The sequence below is a fragment of the Hemiscyllium ocellatum genome, chromosome 37 (assembly GCF_020745735.1).
Source record: "Hemiscyllium ocellatum isolate sHemOce1 chromosome 37, sHemOce1.pat.X.cur, whole genome shotgun sequence".
NCBI classification, from domain to species: Eukaryota; Metazoa; Chordata; class Chondrichthyes; order Orectolobiformes; family Hemiscylliidae; genus Hemiscyllium; species Hemiscyllium ocellatum.
Genome location: NC_083437.1, coordinates 5091622 through 5108277, shown reverse-complemented (window position 1 = coordinate 5108277; position 16656 = coordinate 5091622). Strand labels below are relative to the sequence as shown.

At 43.5% G+C, this 16656-nt stretch overlaps 1 protein-coding gene across 1 annotated transcript in view; it reads right to left on the bottom strand.

Annotated features, from left to right (window-relative positions):
* The window catches only part of epha8 (eph receptor A8), a 548357-nt gene that overhangs the window by 33128 nt on the left and 498573 nt on the right, over window positions 1–16656 (bottom strand). Inside the window, exons 15-16 of the mRNA XM_060852189.1 lie at window positions 13470–13660; window positions 1450–1605 (exon numbers count right to left, since the gene is read on the bottom strand). Of these exons, the coding sequence (XP_060708172.1) occupies window positions 1450–1605; window positions 13470–13660 (347 nt within the window). The remainder of the gene's footprint in view (window positions 1–1449; window positions 1606–13469; window positions 13661–16656) is intronic.

The following is a 16656-nucleotide window of genomic DNA, read 5'->3' as shown; positions in this document are numbered from 1 at the left end:
ATTTATTTCAAAAGACTAAGAATACAAGTGCAGGAATATACTGTTGAGTCTGTACAAGGCTCTGGTCAGACTGCATTTGGAATATTGTGAGCAGTTTTGAGCCCCGTAACTAAGGAAGGATATGATGGTATTGGAGGGGAACAAGAGGAGGTTTACAGGAATGATCAAGGGAATGAAGGGCTTGTCATGTGAGAAGTAGTTGAGGACTCTGGGTTTATGTTTGGAGTTATGAAGGATCAGAGAATCTCAATGAAATTTACAGAAGACTTGGATAGAGTGTATGTTGAGTAGACTTTTCCACTCAAGGGAAAGAGTAGGACCCTAGGGCACTCTCTGTCTCAAGGCTGAAGGGTGACCCTTTAGAAATGAGACGAGGAGACATTTCTTCAGCTAGAGGACCATGAATCTGTGGAACCCATTGCTGCAGAGGGCTATGAAAGCCAAGTCATTGAGTGCATTTAAGGCATAGATAGCTAGGCTTTTGATTAATAAGGAGATCAAGGACTCCAGGAAGAAAACAGGAGAATGGGGTTGAGAAACATATCAACCATGATGGCATGGTGGAGCAGACTCGGTGGGCTGAATGGCTTAATTGTGCTCCAACATCTTACGGTTTTATGGTCGAAGGGCAGTAGATATATGGAAACACCACTACATACAATCCTCTCACTATTCTGATTAGGAAATATATCACTGTTCCTTCATTGCTGCTGGGTCAAAATCCTGGAACTCACTTCCTAACAGTTCTGTCCCTGCAAAATTTCAAGATGGCTGCTCACCACCTAAAGGGTAACTGGGAAAGGACAATAAATGTTGGCCTGACTCGCAACACCATATCCCTTGATGTGCAAGCATTTCTTTGGTTTAAACTTGATCATAGCCTTTCATAATTTTAAATATTTTCAGTAGGTCAACCCTCAACCTTTTCTTTTCAGAAGTAAAGAGACAAAATGTATTCCTCTGCTCCTGATAGATACACCCTCTCTTTTTTCTATGAACCTAGAAAATCATTTGTGCATCCTCACTAATGTCCCTGCATCATTTGTACACCATGATCTAAAAATGCAGTTATGCAATCATTGTCAAAACGTTTTAAGGTTCAAATTGCAGGAAGTTGCTTCACACACTGCTGCTTGAGCAGGTGCAAAGGCTTGAGGCTTAGACTGCAACATTACTGTTCTTGTTAGATTGTTCTATCTGGAAACACCCTCTGGTTTGATGCAGATGTATAAATGGTGCAGAGGCAAAAACATTTGACTCAAATGTTATTCTAAATCGAGCAAATAAGACACATGGAACTCAAAGTCCAACACAAGGAGTGATTTATAGGGCAAGGAAGAAATGAAAGTTGAATAAAGTTTAATTACAGTATACTTTACTGCAAAATGGGCATTTAAATCCATCATATTAATTCACTGTATTAATCATCTGCACTGTCTCAGTACTTACTCCAGGTTCATTCTCATTACCAGGCCCAGTGATAAATAACCTGCAGCTGCAAAGTTGTCTTTATAGCGTCCCATTTTAATGACATCCAGCCATTCATCCACAGAGGCAAAGGATGTGTAGTTGGGAATGTTTCTGTTTAGCAGAGGACTGTTCAGTCTGCAAAATAAAGAGTGTGTGATAATATGAAACTGAGAGTCTCATCATTCATTAGACAATGCTCAGTGCTAAAGTTATAACATTGATGTATTCTCCTGTAAAGCAGTATCTGAGAGAATATTGAAGACATGTCCTTGCCTGTAGCCTTTAAGTCTTAATTATTAAGTTTTAATTCATGTATTAGTCACACTAGAGCTTCTACGTTTTGCTATCTGGAGCAGTGGATTCAATTTTTCAAAATTGTGGTTAATCCCATTTAGAGGAAACCATGTAAATGAAACAGCCCAAGTCAATCTGGACAAATTACAAATTAAATCATGCAACTCATTTTTTTCCCCAGCCCAGTGTTTCAGGAGTAGAAGGATGGTGTCTGAGTGTTAATGGGCTGTCGGCAGTTTAAGAACATATACAGCCCTGAAACCTGTTTCCCAATTCAGTTCGATGATAGCTGATCAGCACCCCAATTTTATTTGAGTGCTTTCTCTATTTTCCTGAATATCCTTGATTAACCTTTATGTCCTGTTGGAGAATTTTTCAGTCCTGAAAAAAAAAAGGGTTGGCTTCTTCCAGGTTGGTCATCTTCCACGATTCTATAGACTCTGGAACAGTCCCTGTAGATTGGAGGGTACCTAATGTAACTCCAATATTCAAAAAGGGAGGTGGAGAGAAAACAGGGAATTATAGACCAGTGAGCCTAACATTGGTAGTGAGGAAAATTCTTGAATTCATTATCAGGGACTTTAGAAGCATTTGGAAAACAGTGGCAGGATCAGACAGAGTCAGTTTGGATTTATGAAAGGGAAATCATGCTTGATGAATCTGATGACAGTCTATGAAGATGTAACTAATAGAGTTGACAAAGGGGTGCCAGTCAATGTGGTTTATTTGGACTTTCAGAAAGCATTTGACAAAGTTCCATGTAAGGAATTATTGTGCAAGATTAAAGTGCATGAGATTGGGGGAAGTGTATTGGGATAGATAGAAAACTGGTTGGCCGAGAGTAAACACAGAGTGTGAATTAATGGGTCCTTTTCAAATTTTCAGGCAGTAATTAGTGGGATGCCACAGGAATTGGTGCTGGTACCCCAGCTATTCACAATATATATTAATGATTTGCATGAGAGAACAAAATATCACATCTCAAAGTTTGTAAATGATACCAACTTGGATGGGAGGGTGAACTGGGATGAGGATGCAGAAATCCTTCAGAGTGATCTGGACAGGTTTGGTGAGTGGGCCAATCAATGGCAGATGCAGTATAATTTGGAAAAATGTGAGGGTATTCACTCTGGAATCAAGAACAAGACGACAGATTACTACCTGAATGGCTGTAAATTTTGTGTGTGTGTGTGTGTGTGTGTGTGTGTGTGGGGGGGGGGGGGGGGGGGGGGGGGCAGTTGAACCTAGGTGTCCCTGTGCACCAGTCACTGAAGATAAGCATGCAGCTGCAGCAAGTGGTAAAGAAGACAAATGGTATGTTGGCCCTTCATTACAAGAGGTTTTGAGTATAGGAGCAGGGATGTGTTGTGGCAGTTATACAGGACCGTGGTGAGACCACCTCCAGAAAATTAATTGCAGATTTGATCTCCTTTTCTAAGGAAGAATTCTCTTGCTTTCAAGAGAGTGCAGTCAAGGTTTCCCAGGCTGACTCCAGGGATAGCAGGACTTACGTATGAGGAGAGATTGACTAGGTTAGGATTGTTTTCATTGGAGTTCAGATGAATGAGGGGGAATCTCAGAGGCTTATTAAGTTCTGACGGGAGTAGACAGAGTAGATGCAGGGAGGATATTCCCGATGGTGGGTCTGTCCAGAACCAAGGGTCACAGTCTGAGATTTCAGTGTTTACCATTTAAGATGGAGATGTGGAAACATTTCTTCACCCAAACAGTGGCGAGCCTGTGGAATTCATTAACACAGGAAGTAGTTGATGCCAAGGCACCTAATGTATTCAAGGGATGGCTAGATATAGTACTTGGGGAGAATGGGATCAAAGCTTATAGGGAGAAAGCAGGATTAGGCTATTGAATTGGACGGGCTAAAAACAATGACTGCAGATGCTGGAAACCAGATTCTGGATTAGTGGTGCTGGAAGAGCACAGCAGTTCAGGCAGCATCCAAGGAGCAGCAAAATCGATGTTTTGGGCAAAAGACCTTCATCAGGAATAAAGGCAGAGAGCCTGAAGCGTGGAGAGATAAGCTAGAGGAGGGTGGGGGTGGGGAGAGAGTAGCACGGAGTACAATAGGTGAGTGGGGGAGGGGATGAAGGTGATAGGTCAGGGAGGAGGGTGGAGTGGATCTGTGATTAATGCAGCTTGGATCTTTTTAAATAGCTGATACAGGACATGTCTCCATCTACTTGTTGAGCACATAGTGCTCTAGTGGTCATGTCACTGGACAGATAATTCAGGGAGCCAATGCTAATTCTCCAAATGGCCTCTTTTATCAGCCCCTACCCTAAAAGTCCTCCTGAAGCTCAATATCATTTAGAATTAAGCCTTTTTTTTGAGTTTGTGACATCAAACTTAGGGGCAGGCAGTGGCATAATGATGGCGTCGATAGAACAATAACCGAAATCCCTAAACTAATGTGCTAGGTATGTAGATTCAAACCTCACCATAACAATTGATAGAATATGAATCCAATGAAAGGTGGAATTAACAAAGAGCTAGCCTAATGATGGCCATGCAACCATAACACCCAATCTAACAGCCATTAGGGAAGGAAATCTGCCATCCTCACCTCGTCTGGCCAACGTTTGACACAACAGTGTAGTCAATTTTTAACTGTGCTTTAAGCAATAAATTCTTGCCGAGCTAGTAACACACGGGTCCAATGAATACAGTTAAAAATTGCCCATTTCTGCCTCCAACTCTGTTGTCAACCTGGGTGGTGATTCAAGTTCAACATGATAGTGTAAAAGCATCCCCATTTAACCAAATGTTGGATTGGGATTCTAGAAGACAAAGAGGAGGGTAGCAGAGACGGGTCAATCTAGACGTAGTTGGATGATAGATATTACAGAGCAGCTGCAGGTGAGCTCCAGCGAATTGTGAGGGTGGGCACAAGTGAGGATAACAAACATGATGGATGGTGACAGTCAATCTCCTGCTTGAAGCAGCTACAAGCTGCAGCAGGATGGTTTTAAAATTCTATCTCTAGGGCTACCTCCTAGATAGCCATCATCCACATGATCCTTACTATCATTTCCCTACTTTCACTCAGCTTAATCTTGAGATTTGTTTATTAAATTAACAGCTTTCTTCCTCTTCATAATCTTCATCTGATGTAGAATCAGGCAGCCTTTGACTTTACTCTAATTAATATGAAGCATTTTTATCCTGCATTGGTTGCATTACTTCTATTATCTTACATTGGTCTGATGTTGTCCTTTAAACCAGACACAATATGAAAGGTTTGATAAATCTCATCATGTTCAGCCAAGGTGTTTCCACATGATGTGGAACTCCTTGGGGTGGGCTGGAGGGGTTTCTGCTATTGTGTTGCCCACCCCACACTAAATTTAATGGAAATAAAAATTAGGCCACAGTAAATACAAGCAGAGATTTCCAACCACAGCCTTGCTGCTGATAGGTTTGAGAATCAGTCAAACATAACATTTTCAAATATCTTCAGACGTTCTGATTTATTCAATTCTTAATAGAATTGTCTGATTTTTTTTAGTATGGCTGATGTTATATTGATTTTTAGCAAGTTTTGTCAACAGACTGAGATTGTATTAAGCAGGTACAAACAAGCAGCAGCTCAGTGAGTGTAATTGGATCATATAAGATGAGATCTTTATGGAAAGAAAGCTTTTAGTTAATCCAGAGGACAGTGGAAGAGTTAGAAAAATGAGGAAATATTTAAGTGATGATTATTTATTGGGAAACATGTTAGAATTTAATTTTGTAGTTTCTGTTCCTTAAATGTATATGATTTTCTACAGTAAGAATATGTAACATCACAGTCATTTAACCTCATGACCATTTGTGTCTGTGCTAGATCCTTGAAAGAGCTAATCAGCTAATCCCATTCATATTTCCATCTCCATAACCCTGCCATTTCCCACCTTCACCTATCCAGCTGGTTCCCTTTGGGAAATTCACTTTTGACTCTGTTTACACTGCACTTTCAGACTGTGTTTGCAGACCATAATAGCCCAGATCTTCAGACTTCTGGATAGTTGGATTCTGGATATATCCCATAGGATGAATTAGTGCAAGGATCTATGGGAAGTGCCAGGGAATTTGGAGATTTCTGCTTCTGGGATAATTAGTTCTGTAGAATCTGACAGATTACTCATGTGGATTTCCACCCGACTCTTCCTCTCCTCGACCCACTCTAAACACCCTTGAAATCCCTAGACTAGATGTGACCCAATGCCAACTGATTCCCACCAACAGCTCTCTGACCTAACTCCCATCCTGACCCAAACTGACTATCCCAATCCACCTTCCATCTTCCCCATTTGCCACATGCATCCACCCCCTCACGCGCATATCTGCTCCGTGTAGGTGCTCAAAGCAAGGTTGGGATTTTGAAACTCTTCACTTCCAGAAGTACAACAGCTCATGCTGTAATAAGGGGCTGTGGTTTCCATGCAGACTTTCTGCATCACTGCCTCTGAGGATTCCCACATCAAGACAAGTAATGAATGATCTTCCCTCAGAAGTGACACAGAACAAGTAGGGAAAGGTAAGTGCATTTTATGTTTAGTAGAATTGGGAATCGATTTTCAATCCTGGTCAGAAGATGTAGGTCAAACATTTACTGAGCAAGAAAAGAGCCCTCCTCATCTCTCTTTGATTCTTCATATTGTTTCAGGCAAGGGAAGACCTCTCCACATACTCCCTTGGCATACTCATTATAAACATCAATCCCGTTTGGTTTTCTAGTTTCAACATCCATGCTGGCCATCGATCTCAGCAACTTACTACTGTTTTAGAAAGCTCATTGTCTATGTTTATATGCATGCATATGGATAAAATGTTTCTCATTTGTATTTCACAAATCTATCTAATTTACCATTGAATAAATCTAGGATTAAATCAGCGTCTAATATATGACTCCCTTCTCCTAGCAAGAACTTAAGGAGGTTGTTGTGAGAAATAATTTTTGTCTGAAAATATTTAGTGTGAACAAGGTTTCTGTATCTCAGAAATCAACTTCAAACTCTTCATCAGCGTTAAATCCCCCCCACAGCTTCACTGCACCAAACGTTCTCCAACCACAGGGAAATAATAGCGCTCAGTATCTGTTGCTCACTCCATCTTCCATTCTCTGGAGGGTCAAATGACATGGATGTGCTAATGGGAGCCCCAGGAAGTTCCAGTGCAAGGAGTCTGTGGGATTGCAGGAAGTTTGAAATTCAAATAGGCAATGTTTCTACAGCCCAGACTCTCTGAGAATATCACCAATTCTAACTACAAAACTGACTGCACAATCTCTCTCAAACACACATGGCAATGGAGTCAATCATGCGATGAGGCAATTTGCGCTTGTGATGAAGCTATGTCCATTCTATCATTGCAAATTATGGAATTGGGCACAGATCTCTAACAGAGGGTGGAATCCCACAGTTAAATCAATATACTCCTTCCTATCAATTTTCTTGAGAGAAAAGAAAATGTTTCAGGTTAAATGGAAACATAACTCTCCCAGAAGTCACTATATTTTGCCGACGTTGAATGGTTATTGGCCAGAGAGCAGATTTTCTTTGTCTCCCACAGGTGAAGTATTTGCACTAACTCTTTCTTACATTTGATGCAAGCTGGTTCTGGAAACATGCTGAGACAGCAAATGAGAAACGGAAACGTCACATATTAATAAATATTGGAACAGGCAGGACTTCCTGCCCAAACAAATACGTCCACATACAAAAATTGTCTGCACTCTGTCACTCACTCTGTCAGCCTCCTTTTGACAGATGGAGAAAAGAATCAAATTCACTGAAAGACAGGAAGCCTTCTTTCAGAGAAAAGCCATTTTAACACTTTATGCTGAGTTACTGCTGGCTAATGTTTGATGCAAGTCAATTTAACAAAGAAAGGGGAACATTTAATGAGACTACTGTCAGGATGGTTACTTTCAAGGACTTATTAGACTGCTTTTACACAGAAGCAATTTAATGGATAAAAACACATTTCAGAATTGTGTTTTAAAATTATTTATTAAGAACACTTTGAGACAGGAGGATGGTTGACCTTGAAGTAGTTTCTTGAAACATCATGAACCATGAGAAATCCATTTCTTTCACTGATCACCAAACCCTTCACTATATTGTTGGCACTTACTGAGGTTTGTCAAATAGAGTCATAGAGCTCTACAACACAACGACACGCCCTTAAGCCCAAACTGGTTCATGCTGACTAAAATGTCAGTCCACACTAACCCTATTTCCCTGCACTTTTCCCATATGCTTCTAAACATTTTCTATTTGTGTACTTGTTCAAATGCCTTTTAAATGTTGTTAATGTTCCCACCTCAACTACTTCCGCGAGCAGCTCATTCCAAATGCGTACCACCCTCTGTATAGAAAGGTTGTTCCTCAGGTTCCCTTTTATTCTTTCCTCTCTAACAATAAACTGATGCCCTCTAGTCCTCGATTCCCCAACCCTGGAAAAAAACACTGAGTGCATTCACCCTATCCATGCCTCTCATGATCTTATATGCTTCTACAAGATCCCCCCCCTCAGTCTCTTATGCTCTAAAGAAAAAAAGTTCTAGTTGTCCAACTTCACCCAATAACTCAGAGTGCTGAGTCCTGGCAACATGCTTGTAAATTTCTTTTGCACTCTTTCCAGCTTAATAATATCATTCCTATAGCAAGGTAACCAAATCCGAACAAAATACTCCAAGTGCAGCCTCACCAGTGTCCTGTACAATGGCAACATAACTATCCAACTTCTGTACTCAGTGCTAAAAGCTTTCTTCACTGCCCTGTCTATCTGTGACTACACTTTCAGAGAACCGTGCACCTGAACTCCAAGGTCCCTCTGTTCCACTACACTCCTGAAGGCCCTACCATTCACCTTGCCTTGATTTGTTTTTCCAAAGTGCAAGACATCACACTTATCTATATTAAACTCCATCTGCCATTTCTCAGCCAACTTCCCCAGCTGATCAAGGTTGTGCTGCAGTTCCTGATAACCTTCCTCACTGTCCACAACACCATCTATTTTACTGTCATCTGCAAACATACTAATCATGGAGGAGAAAGTGAGGACTGCAGATGCTGGTGATCAGAATCGAAGAGTGTGACGCAAGAAAAGCATAGCCAGTCAGGCAGTATCAGAGGAGCAGGAGAGTCGATGTTTTGGGCATAAGCCCTTCATCAGGACTGAGGTCTGTGGGCCAAGGGGGCTGAGAGATAAATGGGAGGGGGGTGGGGCTGGGGGGGTGGGGGTGGACGGTAGCTGGGAAAGCGATAGGTAGATGAAAGTGGGGTGAAGGTGATAGGTCAGAGAGGTGGGTGGAGCTGATAGGTGGGAAGGAAGATGGAAGGAATTGGTCCTCCTGGGAACAGATGCAGTGAAGGCAGAGGAATTGGGAGGAGGGAATAGCATTTTTACAGGAGGCAGGGTGGGAGGAGGTGTAGTCCAGGTAGCTGTGAGGGTCTGTGTGTTTGTAGTGGATGTCAGTGTTGAGTCGGTCGCCGGACATGGAGGTGGAGAGGTTCAGGAAGGAGAAGGAGCTGTCCGAGATGGTCCAGGTGAACTTGAGTTTGGGGTGGAAAGTGTTTGTGAAGTAGTTGAACTGTTCAACCTCCTCGTGGGAGCATGAGGTAGCATCAATACAGCCATCAATGTAGCGGAGGAAAAGGAATGGTGCCGGTGTGGCTGCGGAAGATGGACAGTTCCACGTATCCAACAAAGAGGCAGACATAGCATACTAATCATGCCTTGTACATTCTCATCCAAATCACTGCTGCAGATAACAAACTGCAATGGGCCCAACACTGACTCCTGAGGCACTTCACTAGTCACAAACCTCCAATCTGACAAGCATCCTTCCACTATTACCCTCTGCTCCTTACAATAAAGCCAATTGTGTATCCAACTTGCCATCTCTCCCTGGATTCCATGTGATCTAACCTTCCAGAGCCACCCACCATGTGGAACCTTATCAAAGGCCTTACTGAAATTCATATAGAGTATGTCAACCTTCCCAGTCACTTCATCAAAAAGCTCTAACAAATTTGTGAGGCATGATCTCTCATGCACAAAGCCATGCTGACTAATCCTAATCAAACACTGTCTTTCTAAATGCATGTATGTCTTATCCCACAGAATCTTCTCAAGTAACTTACCCACCACATGTTAAGGCTTTCTAATCTACCGGTCCTAGGCTTTTTTTTGCAGCCCTTGTTGAATAAGGGCACAATCTTCACTACCCTTCAGTTTTCTGGGACCTCACCCATGGCTGACGATGACGCAAAAATATCAGCCAGGGTCCCTGCAATTTGTTCTCCTGCCTCTTGCAGTTTTCTTGGATATATCTGGTCAGGAACAGGAGATTTATCCACCTTCATACATCCTGAATGCCAAACACCTCTTCCACTGTGATATTGATTGTCCCTAAAATATGACCACTAACTTCCCCAAGTTCCCAAGTCTTCATGTCTTTCTCCACGGTAAACACAGAGGGGAATTATTCATTGAGGACCTTGCCTATCTCCTGTGGTTCTACACATACACATCCACTTTGGTCCTTGAGGGGCCCTACTCTCTCTCTCTAGTTATTCTTTTTCCTTTAATATACTTAAAGAACCTCTTTGGATTCACCCTAATCTTCTCAGCCAAGGCTAGATCGTGCCCCCTTTTCACCCTCCTGATTTCATTCTTCAGTAAACACTTGTATCCCCTATATTCCTCCAGGGATTCCCTTGATCCCAGTTGCCTGTACCTGAGCCACAACCTCCTCCTTTTTTCTCATCAAACTCTTCATATCTCTTGTCATGCAGGGTTCCCTATTTCTGCCAACTTTGCCCTTCACCCTCACAGGAACATACAGACCATGAGCTCCAGCTAGCTCACTTTTTAAGGACTCCCACTTGCTGGAGGTCCCTTTGCCTGCAAACAAACTACTCCAATTAACCACCGCAAGCTCCTGGCGAATTCCATTGAAATTTGCCTTTCCCCAGTTTAGAACTAAAACCTGTGGACCAGTTTTGTCCCTCTCCATAGTTATTTAAAATTAATATAACTATGGTCACTGGTCCGAGATTTCTTCCCAACTGTCCCTCAATTTTGCCCCTTCCCAAGTAGGACCTTCTGTATACTGTTTGAGGAAATTTCCTTGAACACACTTAACAAATTCCACCACATCTTAGCTCTTAACACTATGGCAGTCCCAGTCTATGTTAGGAAAATTAAAATTCCCGACTATGACAACCCCATTGCTCCTGCAAGTCTCCCCAATCTTTCTGCATAATTGTTCCTGTAATTCCAGTTGACTATTTGGGGGCCTATAGTACAATCCCAATAATGTTACCACCCCCTTCTTATTTCTTAGCTCCACCCACAAAACCTCACTGGATGATCCTTCAAGTTATTTCATCTCTGATTACTTCTGTGATACTCACCTTAATCAAAAATGCAACTCCCCCGCCCCTCTTTCCACCATCTCTGTCCACCCTAAAGCACCTGTACCCTGGCACATTAAGCTGCCAGTCCTGTCCCTCCCTTAGCCATGTTTCTGTCATGGCTATAATATCCCAGTCCCACGTACCTATCCACACCCTAGGTTCATCAGCTTTACCTATCAGCCCTCTTGTATTGAAATAGATGCAATTTAATTCAGCAGGCAATTCTTGTGGATAAAGTGCAATGTGGGAAAGTGTGAGGTCATGCACTTTGTTAGGAAGAATAGAGGCATGCACTATTTTCCAAATGAGGAAAAGATTCAGAAGTCTGAAGTGCAAAGAGACTTGGGAGTTCGAGTCCAGAATTTACTTAAGGTAAACTTGCCGGTTGAGTCAGAAGTTAGGAAGGCAAATGCAATGATGGCATTTATTTTGAAAGGCCTTGAATATAAAAGCAGGGATGCTCTTCTGAGGCTCCACAAGGCTCTGGTCAGACCACATTTAGAGGATTGTGCACAGTTTTGAGCCCCATAGCACTGGAAGGATGTACAGGCCTTCGAATGTTCAGAGGAGGCTCACGAGAATGGTCCAAGGAATGAAAAGCTTAGCATATGAGGAACATTAGAGGACTCTGAGTTTATAGTCAATGGGGTTTAGAAGTATGAGGGGGAATCCAATTGAAACATACAGAATACTGAATGGCCTGGACAGAGTGGATGTTGGGAAGATGTTTCCATTGGTAGGAAAGACTAGGACCTGAGGGCACAGCCTTAGAGTAAAGGGAAGACATTTTAGAATGGAGATAAGATTTTTGGATATATCTAGTCAGGAGTGGTGAATCTATGGAATACAGTGCCACAGAAGGCTGTGGAAACCAGGTCATTGAGTATATTTAAAACTAAGATAGATAGGTTCTTGATCAACGGTTACAAAGAGAAAGCGAGAGAATGAGACTGGTCTCCATCCCTGCCCTCCCCTGCTCCTGCCAATCTAGTTTAATCCCTCCATTGTAGCGTGAGACTAACAAGATATTGATCCCAGTCCAGTACAGGTCCAACCCGTTCCCCTTGAACAGTCATCCCTCCGCCCCAGAAAAGGTCCCAATGTTCCAAAAATCTGAATCCCTGCCCCCTGCACTAATTCTTTGCCATATCTACCATATCCGCCTGTTCTTACCCTCACCAGAATGTGATACCGGAAGGGGGTCCTAGTGTTCCTCCCATCTGCCCAAGATCGCAGGACAGAGGGGAAAGAGAGAAATAGGCACCTAATCAATCAGGTTTAAAGTAAAGAGACAGCCCAACATTAGTATGAAGGTTGCAGTAAAGTTGGTGTGCAGAAGAATAGTTGGAGGCTATGCTCATTGAGTCAGATACGATAAATCATTAATGTTTTAAATTCCAGAAAACATATTATTTTACACTGTTAAGTTGAAGTAAAATTAGCCATGATTTAAAACAATGTCCTAACAGACTGGTTAGGCTGAATAGTATAAATCTGTTCCTAAGCAGGTTTGCTCATTAATCTTCACTATTTCGGAAACATAGCACATATGAAGTGTTTTCTCCATCTGTCTGAGAAAGGATTGAAACACAAGAGATACCTGTAAAAGTGCAGTGTCCATTTCTTATGTCTCGTGGAACATGTTGTTGCTGTGATCTACTTTGACAGGGATTTATTCTGTGTATGTAAATAAATGAACACTCTGTGGATGTATGAGCACTTCCAACTCCACCTGAATCTTGATTAAAGACAGGCGTGCTGTGCAGTTGTTGAAGGATTGCTACATTAGCTTTTCTGCAGCATGCATTACAGTTAATCAAAGTAACTGCTTCCCCATCTTTTTTCCATTATCTTACTCGGTCTGAATATCCTGTGAATTGCCAGCATTTGGACATACTATGACAAAGAGTCCTCAAATCTTGCCAGCCTTCACCATTGTGGCAGTGAGTTCAGGCATGATCAGTCCTGTAATATACAACTTCAACTGAACTGCCATCTTTCCATAATTCGGAACAAATGGCGTAATGGTGCACGCAGCACAAAAGATGTTAAAAGTAATGGGGTGGATCTTAACAGTGAGTGCAAGTGTGAAATGAAGGAAGCAAGTCAACAGCTCGTTTTACATTGCTCCTGATTGAATTCACTGGAAATAAAAATGACAGCTGAAGTAAAACAGTTGACACTGACACTCTGCAGCCCTGGTTTGAACCTCCACCCTCACAGAGGTCACTGTCTCAGACCCCTGGAAAACAAAGCTGCGGGAAACTGGTTTCTTACCTGCTCGTGGTATCAAGAATCTTGAGGGCAGTGGGGTTCCTAATGAGTTTGTCCAATACACTGACGATCTGGAAAAATTTGGGCCTCTCACTGCGATCTTTCTGCCAACAGTCCAGCATTAACTGATGGAGGGCTGCAGGACAGCCCATGGGAGCTGGAAGACGGTAACCTTCTTCAACAGATTTAATTACCTGCAATAAAAAATATCATACTTTCAGTGATGGTGAGATGCCAGGTAAGTAGGCTGCATGTAGGTCCCAACAACTGATCGACTGTAAACAACATGTACCGTATCAAACAATATGCTTGATAGCCTGTATCACCATGGCCTATATCAAACAACATATACTGTATCAGATACTACACCCCATATTAGACACCACGTCCCATATCAGACACCACATCCCGTATCGGACACCAGGTCCCGTATCGGACACCAGGTCCCGTATCAGACACCATGTCCCATATTGGGCACCACGTCCCGTATCAGACACCACATCCCGTAGCAAACACTACATCCTGTATCAGATACAACATCCAATATCAGACACAAGGTCCCGTATCAGACACCAGGTCCCGTATCAGACAGCATGTCCCGCATCAGACATCACATCCCGTATCAGACACCAGGTCCCGTATCAGACAGCATGTCCCGCATCAGACATCACATCCCGTATCATACACCAGGTCCCGTATCAGACAGCATGTCCCGCATCAGACATCACATCCCGTATCATACACCAGGTCCCATATCAGACACCATGTCCCGTATCAGAAACCACGTCCCATATCAAACACCACGTCCCGTACCAGACACCAGGTCCCGTATCAGACACCATATTCCATATAGATACAACATCCCGTATCAGACACCATGTCCCGTGTTAGACACCATGTCCTATATCAGACACCAGGTTCCATATCAGACACCATATCCCATATCAGATACAACATCCCATATCAGACACCATATCCTGTATTAGACACCACGTCCCGTAGCAGATACCAACTCCCTTAGTAGACCCCACGTCCCATACCAGATACCTGGTCCCGAATCAGGCACCACATCCCGTATCAGACACCACATCCTGTGTCAGACACCATATCCTGTGTCAGACACCACGTCCCGTGTCCGATATCACATCCCATAGCAGGCACCACGTCCCATAGCAGACACCCCGTCCCATAGCAGACACCAAGTCCTGTATCAGACACCACATCCCGCATTAGACACCATTTCCCACATCAGACACCACATCCTGTATCAGACACCACATCCCATGTCAGACACTACATCCCATATCAGACACCATGTCCCATACCAGACACCACGTCCTGTAGCAGACAACACGTCCCGTATCAGACACCGCGTCCCATATCAGACACCACGTCCCGTATCAGATACCACATCCCGTATCAGACACAACGTCCCGTATCAGACACCATATCCCATATCAGATACCACATCCCGTATCAGACACCATGTCCCATATCAGATACCCCGTCCCATATCAGATACCACGCCCCATATCAGATACCCCGTCCCGTATCAGATACCCCATCCCATATCAGACACCACGTCCCGTATCAGACACCATACCCATATCAGACACAACGTCCCGTATCAGACACTATATCCCATATCAGGCACCATGCCCCATATCAGATACCACATCCCGTATCAGACACCACGTCCTATATCAGATACCCCGTCCCATATCAGATACCACGCCCCATATCAGATACCCCGTCCCGTATCAGATACCCCATCCCATATCAGACACCACGTCCCGTATCAGACACCATACCCATATCAGACACAACGTCCCGTATCAGACACTATATCCCATATCAGGCACCATGCCCCATATCAGATACCACATCCCGTATCAGACACCACGTCCTATATCAGATACCCCGTCCCAAATCAGATGCCACATCCCATATCAGACATCACGTCCTATATCAGATACCCCGTCCCGTATCAGATACCTCATCCCATATCAGACACCACGTCCCATATCAGACACCATATTCCATATCAGACACCACGTCCCATATCATACACCATATCCCGTATCAAATACCCCATCCCGTATCAGACACCACATACCGTATCAGGCACCACGTCCCATATCAGATACCACATCCCGTATCAGACACCATGTCCCATATCAGATACCCCGTCCCATATTAGATACCCCATCCCATATCAGACACCACGTCTTATATCAGATACGCCGTTCCATATCAGACACCACGTCCTATATCAGATACCCCATCCCATATCAGACACCACGCCCCATATCAGATACCCCATCCCATATCAGACACCACGCCCCATACTAGATACCCCATCCCATATCAGATACCCCATCCCATATCAGACACCACGTCCCGTATCAGACGCCATATCCCATATCAGACACAACATCCTGTATCAGACACTATATCCCATATCAGGCACCACGTCCCATATCAGATACCACATCCCGTATCAGACACCACGTCCTATATCAGATACCCCGTCCCGTATCAGATACCACATCCCGTATCAGACACCACGTCCCATATCAGATACCCCATCCCGTATCAGACACCACGCCCTATATCAGATACCCCGTCTTGTATCAGATACCACATCCCGTATCAGATACCATGTCCCATATTAGATACCCCGTCCCATATTAGATACCCCGTCCCATATCAGACACCACGTCCTATATCAGATACACCATTCCATATCAGACACCACGTCCCATATCAGATACCCCGTCCCATATTAGATACCACATCCTATATCAGACACCACGTCCTATATCAGATACACCGTTCCATATCAGACACCAAGTCCCATATCAGATACCCCATCCCATATCAGACACCACGTCCCATATCAGATACCCTGTCCCGTATCAGACACCACGTCCCATATCAGATACCCTGTCCCGTATCAGATACCCCGTCCCATATCAGACACCACATACCTTATCAGACGCCACATCCCGTATCAGACACCACGTCCCATATCAGATACCCCATCCCGTATCAGATACCCCATCCCATATCAGACACCACATCCCATATCAGACACCACGTCCCGTATCAGACACTATGTCCCATATCAGAGACCATGTCCCGAATTAGACACCACGTCCCATACCAGACACCATGTCCCATAGCAGAC